Here is a 12,419-nt window from a genome sequence, read left to right as displayed (position 1 = left end):
CCATTCTGAAAGAAATCAGCCCTGGGATTTCTTTGGAGGGAATGATGCTGAAGCTGAAACTCCAGTACTTTGGCCACTTCATGCGAAGAGTTGACTCATTGGAAAAGAGTCTGATGCTGGGAGGGATTGGGGGCAGGAAGAGAAGGGGACGACAGGATGAGATAGCTGGATGCCATCACTGACTTGATGGACATGAGTCTGAGTGAACTCCAGGAGTTGGTGATGGACAGGCAGGCCTGGGGTGCTGAGATTCATGGGGTCAGGAAGAGTCGGACACAACTGAGCGACTGAACTGAACTGACAGACCTTTGGTGGCAAAGTAATATCTCTGCTTTTTAATACACTGTCTAGGTTTGTCATAGCTTTCTTTCCAAGGAGGAAGCATCTTTAATTTTATGTCTGCAGTGATTTTGGAGCCCAAGAAAATAAAATCTTCACTGTTTCCTCTTTTTCCCATCTATTTACCATGAAGTGATGGGAGTGAGTGCCATGATCTTAGTTTTTTGAATGTTGAGTTTTAAGCCAGCTTTTTCACCTTCATCAAGAGGCTCTTTAGTTCCTCTTCACTTTCTGCCATTAGAGTGGTATCATCTGCATATCTAAGGTTGTTGATATTTCTCCCCGCAGGCAGTCTTGATTTCCAGCTTGTGATTCATCCAGCCCAGCATTTTGCATGATGTGCTAGAAAGTACACCTAGATACAAACTAAAGGTGGAGAGGGAAGATTTTAGATTCCTTACCTATCAAGGAACCTAAACACATATCAAATCCTGGAGGGCTTCCAGCCTTCAAAATTTGTTCTTTCTGATTCATATTTATAAGTTTCTAAAGCCAAAGCTGTTGATCTGAATCCACTCCCATTCCCACCACCTGACCAGCCTCAAGTTCCATCAGCAGGCAGCTGCCAGCCCTATTGGTGATGAGCCATCCTGATCTGGTACTGCTGCTCTCTGCATCAGCATTTCCCATTCACTGTTATTATGTTTTAATGTAATAATTTAAATTATTTCCAAAACATGCACTTTTTAAAATTAAGGGGCAAGTGACATGTAGCATTGCATTAGTTTCAGGTATACAATGTGATTTGATATTTGCATATTTTGCAAATTTTGTTGTTATTTTTTAATCATAGAAAACCTTGAAACTCCCCTTTATCAGTTGTTGGGAGTCATTTCTTTCTTTCTTTGGCTGTGTTGGGTCTTCTTTGCTGCGAGGACTTTCCTCTAGTTGCGGCAAGTGGGGGCTACTCTCTAGTCTCAGTGGGCAAGCTACTTATTGAGGTGGCTTCTCTCGTTGTGGAACACAGGCTCTATTACTGCAGGCTGCAGTAGTTGTGGCACATGGGCTCAGTAGCTGTAGCTCCCAGGCTCACAGTTGTGGCATGGGAGCTTAGTTGCCCTGCAGCATGTGGGATCTTTCCAGTTCAGGGGTTGAACCTGTGTCTCCTGCATTGGCAGGCAGACTCTTTTACCACAGAGCCACCAGGGAAGCCCTGGGATTCATTTCTGATATTCAGACAGTATTTCTGCACCTCGCTGTGCTTGATTTTGGTGTGTGTGATCTTATATAACATAAATATTCATAAAACTCTTTTAAAAAGTCTTTGAAATACTTGGTATAGCAGTGGATTTTGACTGAGGGTGTTCCTGTCCCCAGGGGACATTTTGTAATGTTTGGAAACATTTTTGATTGTCACTCGTGGGAGAGGGGGTGCTACTGGCATCTGGTTAGAGGCCAGGGGCGCTCCTATGCATCCTACACTCTACAATGTAGGATGTCCTCTCCTCCTGTACAGAAAAGAACAGGCTCAGGATGTCAGTAGTGCTGAGGAAGAGAAACTCTGCTTTACAGCCAATGAGTTCACTGAAGTGCCATGAATTTGCACAGGTTAATCTGCAAAGTGCTAGAGAAAGCAGCAATCCTTAGTTCTTTAAGTCAGCTCTTAAGTGTTAATTTTTACATAGTCCTTCTAGTTAGCACTAAGCCACTCAGTTAGTCTTTTTATTTGAGTCCACTCTCTAAACACTGGTGCTGGGAAGGGTCTTTGGAAAAGGGTCACTTGAGTCTCATGACTAAATAACTTTCCTCTCGATAATTAGAGTAACTTGTAGAATTCTGGGTCAGGAGTCTTGTTGAGGTCTGTAGTGCTCTGGTTCAGTGAGGACTGACATTCAAGGAGGACTAGACTGAGCAGCCAAAAGCAGCCTCATCACACCTTCTTGAGACGTGAGCAGTGCTTGATCCCTGGTTATGCCTCTGACGTCAACCAAGGCTCTCAACCTCAGCGTGCCTCCCTCTCCTGCCTCCAGAGTCAGTCCTGGTCCCTAGAGGGAAGCATCAAACATCTTTGTCTCAAAGTCTGGTGGTCTGGATGTTCACGGGGTCCAGAAACTGAGGTTCCACTTATTTCCTAAGATCCATCCTGGCTTTCGCCTCCTCAGGTATATACCTGGGTTCAAATCTGGTTCTTGTTGCTGAGTTATAGAAATATCTCCATCTACTTATAGGCCCATGCCCTACCTTGTCTTTGACATGTTTGTTTTAGGGTCTACTCTGGACTCAGAACTAAAGTTGGGTGCCTGGGTACTGACACTATCCTTCAAACTCTCCAGCCAAGGTCAACTTCCATGGTCAACACATGGAGCTGGGCTAGTTCACTGGGCACCTAGTTTCCCGGAATGGTCATTGTCCTGCTATGAAGTCACTGCCGACTCTAGACAATTCTCACTAGAGGGCAGCCTCTTCCTTCCCACTTAAAATTGCATATTTGCCTTTGCAACCCCCCTATTTCCTTTTTCTACATTATTTCCCCCCATAACACAAATACTATGATATACTTAGTTTAATGCCTGGCTTCCCCCATTAGAATATAAATTCAATGAGAACAAATAAATCTCTATTCAGTTCACTAATATGTTCTCAACACCTTAATCAGTGTTTAGCATATGGTAGATGCCAACAATTGTTGAAGGTTAAACATATGATCAGTCCCCTGTTTATAATTATAAACACTGAATGCAAGTAAAAATGGACTGATGGAATCAAATGGAGTTTCTTTGCAGGTAAAGTAGATCTAAATGAATTTCTAAATTGAGAACGATTTTCTAGTTCTCAAAAAGGCTGACATTAAGCTTGTCTCAGGGTATCAATTCTTACAACCATAAAACACTGTGACCTTTGAGGCTGCATTTAAAATATTCATGCTTCATTTAGATCACACTTAATTTATGGCAATTAATTAGTGTTACATGAATTAACTGTTTACTATGGTACTTTCCAGTCTGTTCATGGCTACCTAATCCTTGCTGCTGCTGCTGCTGCTAAGTCGCTTCAGTCGTGTCTGACTCTGTGCGACCCCAGAGATGGCAGCCCACCAGGCTCCCCCGTCCCTGGGATTCTCCAGGCAAGAACATTGAAGTGGGTTGCCATTTCCTTCTCCAATGCATGAAAGTGAAAAGTGAAAGTGAAGTCGTTCAGTCCTGTCTGACTCTTAGCGACCCCATGGACTGCAGCCCACCAGACTCCTCCGTCAATGGGATTTTCCAGGCAAGAGTACTGGAGTGGGGTGCATTTGCCTTCTCCAACCTAATCCTTAGACCTGACCTAAATAAATGGTCTAAGACTTGCTTGGTATTTAATTTAAGTTTTATTAGAAGTAATAACGGAGCAACCATGTAATTCCAAATGAAAAGCCCATAATAAATAGTTTCTGAATGACAGTCTATTTTAGGTGCTAGTAGACAATCTAACGGAGAAGGCAATGGCACCTATGGGTTAAAAACCCATACTTTTCAGTTTTAAACAGAACAACTATTATTTAATAATATTTACAAGATATGCTTATTCAAGAATATCTGTGAATGAAAAGAATTTAAATATGACTTCCTTTCTTTGTTTTTGTTTCTGAAAAGAGAATGTAGAGGTTTATATTGTCTTAGAACTTAAGCCTGTGTATTGTTGTTTAGTTGAATGCATACCAAAAAAACTGGTATAGGAAGGGAAAGCAATGGAGAGTAAAACATGAAAGGGAGAAGCCTAAATGTGTGTTACTAATTGCACAACATTTGCTTTGATAAAAGGTTGGTCAAATTTGTTCAGCCAATTCCTTTTCTCCCTTCCCACGTCATGTAACACAGTGTGAGAAACTATATAGCAGTTTGGAAATGAGTACAGAAGTTGGGCTTCCCTGGTGGCTCAGAGGGTAAAGCGTCTGCCTGCATTGCAGGAGACCTGGGTTTGATCCCTGGGTTGGGAAGATCCCCTGGAGAAGGAAATGGCAACCCACTCCAGTACTCTTGCCTGGAGAATCCCAAGAATGGAGGGGCCTGATGGGCTACAGTCCATGGGGTCCCAAAGAGTCGGACACGACTGAGCGAGTTCACTTTCACAGAAGTTAACTATGAGGGTTTATAGCTAAAGCCTGGGAGACTTCTTTTTGTTGAAGTATAGTAGATTTGTCATAATGCATTAGTTTTAGGTGTACAGCAATGTGTTTCAGTTACATAATATATTTTCAGGTTCTTTTCCGTTATAGGTTATTATAAGATATTGAATATAGTTCCCTGTGCTATACAATAAATCCTTGTTGTTGACTTTATACATAGTGGTATGTATCTGTTACTCGAAGACATTTCCTCTTTGGTAACCACAAGTTTTCTACGTCTGTGAGGGTGTTTCGTCTTCCTTATAATGAGGACCCTGGAAAAAAGTTATTGCAGGATTTGGGAATCAGAGGAATTCAATCCTTTCTGTCAAGGTCAGCACAGTTAGCATTTGTCTATAGGACAAGATGGCTTAATTTGAATGTTTTTCCTTTGACTTGGCCATTGCCATTTTCTCACTTAAAATTTAATTTGGATCTGTAGGGTGGGGTGAGGGGCTGTCTGTTCAAGTCCCAATCACACAGTCTAGAGGAGACAGGGAATCTGAGAGCCAAAGTGCTACTTTTAGCTCTTCTTTCAACAGCAAACACTATTAAAGGACTTGCCATTCTTCGAGACTGATACATACATGTCATGTTGCATCCTTTTTATTTCAGGATAATCATAGGTTCCTAGTGTCTTGACTTTTTCCACATGGCATTGTATCATGAATTTTCCCCTTTCATTAAAAAAATACCATTTTCTGAGATTGTACCTTATGGTAGCACTATTTTTAAAAGTTATATTTTGGATATTTTTAATTTATATTATGAAAAAATGATTTTAGTTCATAAAAATTGATTTACATTTCCAATTATTTCCTTAGAACAGATTATTTAAAATAGACTTTAGAGTTAAAAAGGTTGATTATTTTAAGGCTATTGAAATATACTGTCAAACTGCTGTGCAGAAAGGGTATATCAACTTACTCTCACTAGAAATGTACTAGAACCTCAAGTTTTTTTCTCATCTGTGATAGAATAAAGCATTAGTTTGTTTAAAAATATTTTGCTAGTTCATTGGCCATTTTCTCAATGTGAAACTGATTATACTTGTTAGGAAACACTATTTGTAATAGGTTCTAGAATAATTATATAAACTGCAAGAGCAAAGTCATGCCATTTCAGCTTACAGGAATCGTTATCATTTTCTAATATCAATTGCATAGTATACATTTTGCAGGCTGTTAGGCTAGAAAAAAAGACTGTTAAGCGATTTACAATAATATTTCTAATACATTTTGGGTAATACCTTATTATACTTTAATTTTTTAAAAGGAAACATCTCCATTTAAAGGATCTTCATTTCAAGTAGTATGCTTTTTTTCTCTTATTAAAAAAAATCCACAGATACTACGACAAAGTTACCCATCTCAAGATAAACCCCTCCCTCTCCTATATGAAAAGTCAGAATAGACTTTTGAATTTCTCTTAGAAATTGCCTTATTTATGTACCTTAATTTTCCAGAACTAAGCTAACAGAGGTAAAAAGTTAAACAGGTGGCAAATGAATATTTAAGAATCAGTATTTATGAAAGCAATTTTAGGTAAATCTGTGATTTAACACAGTTTAGTTTTGCTCTTTACCCCTCCAGAAAAATTATGGAAGGCATTTTACAATATGCTATTGATACAAAGCAAGAAAGATACAGTCCCTCCTCTCCAAGGGATCACAAATTGCAGTAGTCCCCCTTATTCACGGGGATATATTCCAAGACCCCCAGTAGATGCCTGAAAGCATGGATCATACCAAATCCTATGTTTTTCTGATACACAACATACTTAGAATAAAGGTTAATTTATAAATTAGGTACACTAAGATATTAACAACAACTAATAACAAAATAGAACAATTGTAACAACATTTACAGTAATAAAAGGTGAATATAGTCTCTCTTTCTCAGAATATCTTACTGTACACATGTAATGCCTTTTCTGTCTTAACTAAGTATTTGCCACATACAGTGGCCGTAACTTTTGCAATTTGAGATGTGACAGCAAAACTAGCATATACTCCTTTTTCCTTCATAATTTCACAAACAAAGGATCTGTTCTTATGGTTCAACCTCAGCATATGATTCTTGTTCTTATTGAGAACCTTAACCTTTTCACTTAAAGTACTTTATGGCTTCTCTTTGGCATATCCAAATTGCCAGCATCACTACTCTTGCACTTTGAGGCTATTATTAAGTACAGTAAGGGTTACCTGAACATAGCCCTGCGATATAATGATAGTCAATGTGACAACCAGAGGGCCGCCAAGTGACTGACAGCCAGGTGGGACCTTTTGGACAGAGGGAAGGTTCATGACAGAGCAGGATGGAGCAAGATTTCAGCATACTCAGAATGGAGAGTGATTTAAAACTTAGGAATTATTTCTGGAGCCTTTTTGGACCATGGCCGATGGTGAGTAACTGAACCCATGGGAAGCAAAATCATGCGATGAAAAGTTAAAAGTAAATGATTACCATCATCTATTAAAAACTGGGTATCAAGCTCTTCATCATAATATTTTTCATGCTCACAATACAGGTATTATTAGCCTTACACACACACACTCACAGTCCTTGGGAACAGTGACTTTATCCCATTTTATATCAGCTTCTTTGTCTGCCCAGTTAGAACTATAATGAACCTTAAAGGGTGTTGGGTGGATCAAGAAAATTATAAAGTGTCTAGTCCAGTGTTCTGTATAATAAATATTCTTTCCTCTCCTCTTTTTTTCTTGAAGTCACTCTGGTAACAAGTGACCAAATTCTGAATGTCTTTGAAAGATACTATTGTTTGGAATGAATAATGATAGTGATGACATCATATGGATCAGGGTAAACCCAATGAGCCTACTGCAGATTCCCACAGGTGATTCTGCAAATACCAGTAAATGCCGAAGACGATTTGACTGTTAAGGGTTGCTTCTTTTAACTTAGGTTTTCTTAGGCCTCCCACTCTATTACTTCCCCCACTCCCATGCCAATGTTGGAAGTTACTGCATATAGTTTTTAAATTTTATTAAGGTATAGTTGATTTATACTATTGTTGAATTTCTGCTGTATAGCAAAGTGACTCAGTTATACACACATATACATTCTTTTCATATTCTTTTCCATTATGGTTTATCACGGGATGTTGAATATATTGTAGTTCCCTGTGCTATGCAGCAGGACCTTGTTGTTTATCCACCCTATATAGAATAGTTTGCATCTGCTGATTCCAGACTCCCAGGCTTTCCCTCCACCCTCCCCACCTTGGCAACCACAAGTCTGTTTTCTATATCTGTACATCTATTTTTGTTTCATATGTATTTCATTTGTGTTGTGTTTCAGATTCCATTTGTAAGTGATATCACATGGTATTTGTCTTTCTCTTTCTGGCTTCGTATGATAATCTCTAGGCCCATCCATGTTGCTGGCATTATGTCACTCTTTTTAATGGCCGAGTAATATTCCATCGTGTATATATGTACCACATGTCTTTATCCATTGCTCTGCTGATGGACATTTAGGTTGTTTTCATGTCTTGGCTATCATATTAATAAACAGTGCTGCAGTGAACGTTGGGGTGCATGAATTTACCGCACATTTGGTTGTGCTGTGATCCTTTGCTCATGACTTGAGGAAATTCAACTGTTTCTTCATTAGGAAGAAAAGGATTAAGAATAATCAAAGGAGTCGAGAGCATGTGTCTTCTGGACCTCACTTTCTCAGCTGTCAGTTCTCTATGTTCTAAATGGTGTCATGACTTGTGTTAATACCATGTTGATATGTTCAGAGTTTTATCTTCTCTCCCACAAGTACCTGGCCAGTACATAATTTGCAGGATCTCATTAGAACACTAATAATTATTTACTGAGTACTCACTGTGTAGGAACTCTGTGAGATCTATATTCCCACATTTACCCATATACACATTCATTCCTATATCTGTGATCATTATCCATATCCCCTCAGGATTTTTATAAAAGTCCTAGAAGGAGGACTATAGAAAGTGTCTTAATTATTCTTTGTCATAAACACTAGTAAAAGTCTTTGTTTTCCAACTTTGGAAAGGTATGATTTTCAAGAACCTGATGGATGTGATTTCCCATACTTTTAAAAATTCCCTGTATAACAGAATTACTAGGTAGTAAACTTTTTTTTTCAGGACATTTGATTATTTCTAAGTTCATTTTATTGGTGTTCCCTGATGGCCCACCCCCTTGCCTGACTCAGCTAAAGGGCATATGGCCATTTCCAGTCAATATTAAAATATATGTCCTGAGGGAATCTCAGATATAGTATAGGAAAAAAGTTGAAATTTTTTGTTAAACACTTTAGTAAGTATGTGAGTTGGCACCATGGTCAGGCACAATTTCTGTACTTCCTAGAAAAACTCTAAAACAACCCTTGCTTTTAAAGTTGGTGTTTCCATAGCTTAGGTTATTTTATCAAGTATGTTCATCTTTAGTAAGTTTTACCTATATGTGAGGGCTTATACAACATGCCCTTGTACTCACCTATGAATCTTATGATCCTTCGGAGTAAGGGGTTCAGGTAACAGCATTCTCCAGTCAGAATTGTTTTCTCCTGGGCAATCAGAGATTCTCTGGTTGACTTTATGAAATACATGGATATCTCACCAATAAAAATCTGGAGAAGGAATGTTAAAGAATTAGCACATGTATACCTGTGATGGATTCATTTTGATATTTGGCAAAACTAATACAATTATGTAAAGTTTAAAAATAAAAAAAAAAGAATTATCAAGTTGGAGAGCTTTCTGATAGACCAGTGGCTTAAAAAAACTGAAAACTTCTGAGGCGTCACAATTGTATTAAAAAACTATGTTGGAGAGATGGAGAGTTAAATAGCAGTTTGCAGTCAACTCTCTAAAAGAATTAGAGAAAGCAATAATTGATAATTTCAGGTAGATTTCAGGTATAATATTAAATTCTAAGGTCATATAATACATAAGTTGAAATAATAAATAAGAGAATCAATGAACAAGCTCACTCAAGCTGGTCTTGAATATTTTAAATTGAATGTGTGTATTACAGTGATGAGGAGTGACTGGGATAGCCAATGTGCCCAGCAGGGCATTATATGCACACATCACAATAAATTGTTATTTCATTATGTGGCAATAACAGTGGAAACAGTTATTTTAAAATATAAAACAAACTTTATTTTTTGGGGCTCCAAAATCACTGCAGATGGTGACTGCTGCCATGAAATTAAAAGACACTTACTCCATGGAAGAAAAGTTATGATCAACCTAGACAGCATATTAAAAAGCAGAGACATTACTTGGCCAGCAAAGGTCTGTCTAGTCGAGGCTATGGTTTTTCCAGTAGTCATGTATGGATGTGAGAGTTGGACTATAATGAAAGCTGAGCGTGATGCTTTTGAACTGTGGTGTTGTAGAAGACTCTTGAGAGTCCGTTGGACTGCAAGGAGATCCAACCAGTCCATCCTAAAGAAAAGCAGTCCTGAATATTCATTGGGAGGATTTATGTTGAAGCTGAAACTCCAATACTTTGGCCACCTGATGCAAAGAGCTGATTCATTGGAAAAGGCCCTGATGCTGGGAAAGATTGAAGGCAGGAGGAGAAGGGGACGACAGAGGATGAGATGGTTGGATGGCATCACCAACTCAATGGACATGAATTTGAATAAACCCCAGGAGTTGGTGATGGACAGGGTGGCCTGGCGTGCTGCAGTCCATGGGGTTGCAAAGAGTCGGACACAACTGAGCGACTGAACTGAACTGTGTGGCAATACTACCATTATTTACGTGAAAAATCTTATTTGAGCATGTTTGCCTGAGTGATATTCTCCTACTCTAAATTAGTTGACTGTCACACTTTTGCTATGCATGTGCTTGTGGTTTTAGATAAACTTCATCAATATTTTAAGACTTTCTATGCCTTATATTCCTCCTCTAATTATAGAATATCTATTTAGATGGATAAAAATGCCAACATAATGAATGGCACATGAATGGTGGAAGTTAAGTGATAGAATTGTAAAGCTGGAATCCTCTAAAACAGATGTTTCCCCCTTCATCTAGACAGAAACTCGACAGTCTCAGGGATTTGGCCACACAGTGTCTGAAGCAAGTAGACACTGTTATCCTATTGTACAGATAAGACACCTGAGGCATGGAGGGGTGAAATAATTTGCCAGGAAACCTGTCTGTAGAGGCCTTTCTCTTAAATGCTACACTTTTACTCAGTAGTGATCCAATAAAATACTTGTTGAATTTGTGTTTAATATTGATGACACAGATAACAAAACAAATGCAATATGCTTTAAACACTGAAAACCTTAGATGATATTAAAGTACAAGATAGATTGGTGTAGTAGAAGTAGAACTATGGCCAAGTCAGAATGGGATGAAAAGTTGGCAGGAATAGACTGAGTTCAGGGTCAGACAGGCAAACGGTGGGACAGCATGGATCACCTTGGCAGGTGCTGTCTGCATATGTCTAGGAATATTTTGTGACATCCTTTGGAATTAATGCATTAATGCTCCTTCTGGTAAAAATATTTGAATAGCTTTAAGAACTCAGCTTTCCCTTTTCTTCTCGTTAGACTTCTCTCTCTCAAAATGAGGTGCCACAAGGCTTTATTTGTCCCCACTGGAATGATGGCACTGCATTCTGTTCTTTATCTCAGCGAACAGATGGGGATAAATTCATGCATGGTTGGGTAATGACACAGCATTTCCTTGAGGGTGCATTCTCTACTCCCAGAGCCTAGCTTAAGCATTCTTGTTGTATATGAATCTCTTACCTCATGTTTTCCTTTCTATTCCTATCACAAATGAGTACACACTATCATTGTTATTCCTTGTTATAGGATGTCCTGCTTATCTTATTCTGGTTATATCCCTAGGGCCTAGCCCAGTGTAAGGCACATAGCTGTTATTCAGTGTTAAATGAATTAAGCATATCAGATTAATGAAGGTGTTTTGGAATACAGGTTTAATGAGGGAGACTATAAGGAAGGAAAAATAATTTTTAGTATTTATCCTTCCAGACTCAGTGAAAATGTCATGACTCTCCCCAAACCTTTGCCAGGTCCCCTCAGGAAAAGGGAGACCCTGTCTTATCATTGTTCCCACAACATATTATACAGATCTCTATCCTGACATCTGGAGCTTCCCAGGAGGTTCAGTGGTGGAGAACCCACCTGCCAATGCAGGAGACTCAGGTTCGATCCTTGGGTTGGGAAGATCCCCTGAAGGAGGAAATGGCAAAACCCACTCCAGTATTCCTGTTGGGAAAATTCCATGAACAGAGGAGCCTACTGGCTACAGTCCATGGGGTCACAAAGAGTTGGACATGACTGAGTGATTGAGTGCACACACTCACACGAGACAAAATAGCAAGAAAATGTGAGTGAAAATCTACACATAACATATTGTTTTTTTAAAAAATGCACATATATGTGTACACAGGCATGCACATACACACAAATCTAAACAAAATCACTCCAAGGTACACCAAACAAAACTTGCCATGTAAAAGGGTATGGAGCTCAAATAATCCGTAAGTAAAATGTCCTAAGACTCTTGTGTCAGCAGGGATAAGCAGTATATGAATTGATACTATTGGTCAACAATATTCAAATCAGAGTTAAGGTATGAAATAGAAAAAAAATCAGAACTAGAATATATGCTAACTTATATAGTTACTGATATAATACTTTGAGTATATTAAGCAATACTGTTTATGTAAAGGAAGGAAGGAAGGAAGAAAGAGAGGAAGGGGGTCATTTTATAAGTTAAAGGTAGGACAACAGTCCTGATTTTCAGTTCAGACTGTGATGGACGTAGAGGTTGCTGATGGAACAATCCAGCTCTCAGATCCCGTGAATGAGCTGCGAGGATGTTCATTTCACTGATCACACATAGTGTACTGTTTCTCCATCCACTGGGTCCTATAGTCTCATACAGGCCTGATTCTGGGGAAAGAGGCGGGCGAGATTCTGCTTCCCTGCCAGGCCACCAGCCCCTGTTG

General features: G+C 38.9%; 1 protein-coding gene across 1 annotated transcript in view; it reads right to left on the bottom strand.

Moving 5' to 3' along the window:
- Positions 1-12,419, bottom strand: part of LOC104992073 (lipid phosphate phosphatase-related protein type 1) — a 300,451-nt gene that overhangs the window by 26,767 nt on the left and 261,265 nt on the right. Inside the window, exon 4 of the mRNA XM_010844816.1 lies at positions 8,913-9,045. Within this exon, the coding sequence (XP_010843118.1) occupies positions 8,913-9,045 (133 nt within the window). The remainder of the gene's footprint in view (positions 1-8,912; positions 9,046-12,419) is intronic.

Source organism: Bison bison, unplaced genomic scaffold, assembly GCF_000754665.1.
Source record: "Bison bison bison isolate TAMUID 2011002044 unplaced genomic scaffold, Bison_UMD1.0 scf7180017864209, whole genome shotgun sequence".
In the NCBI taxonomy this organism is placed as follows: Eukaryota; Metazoa; Chordata; class Mammalia; order Artiodactyla; family Bovidae; genus Bison; species Bison bison.
The sequence above is the reverse complement of the archived record's forward strand: the minus strand, read 5'-3'. Positions and strand labels throughout refer to the sequence as shown.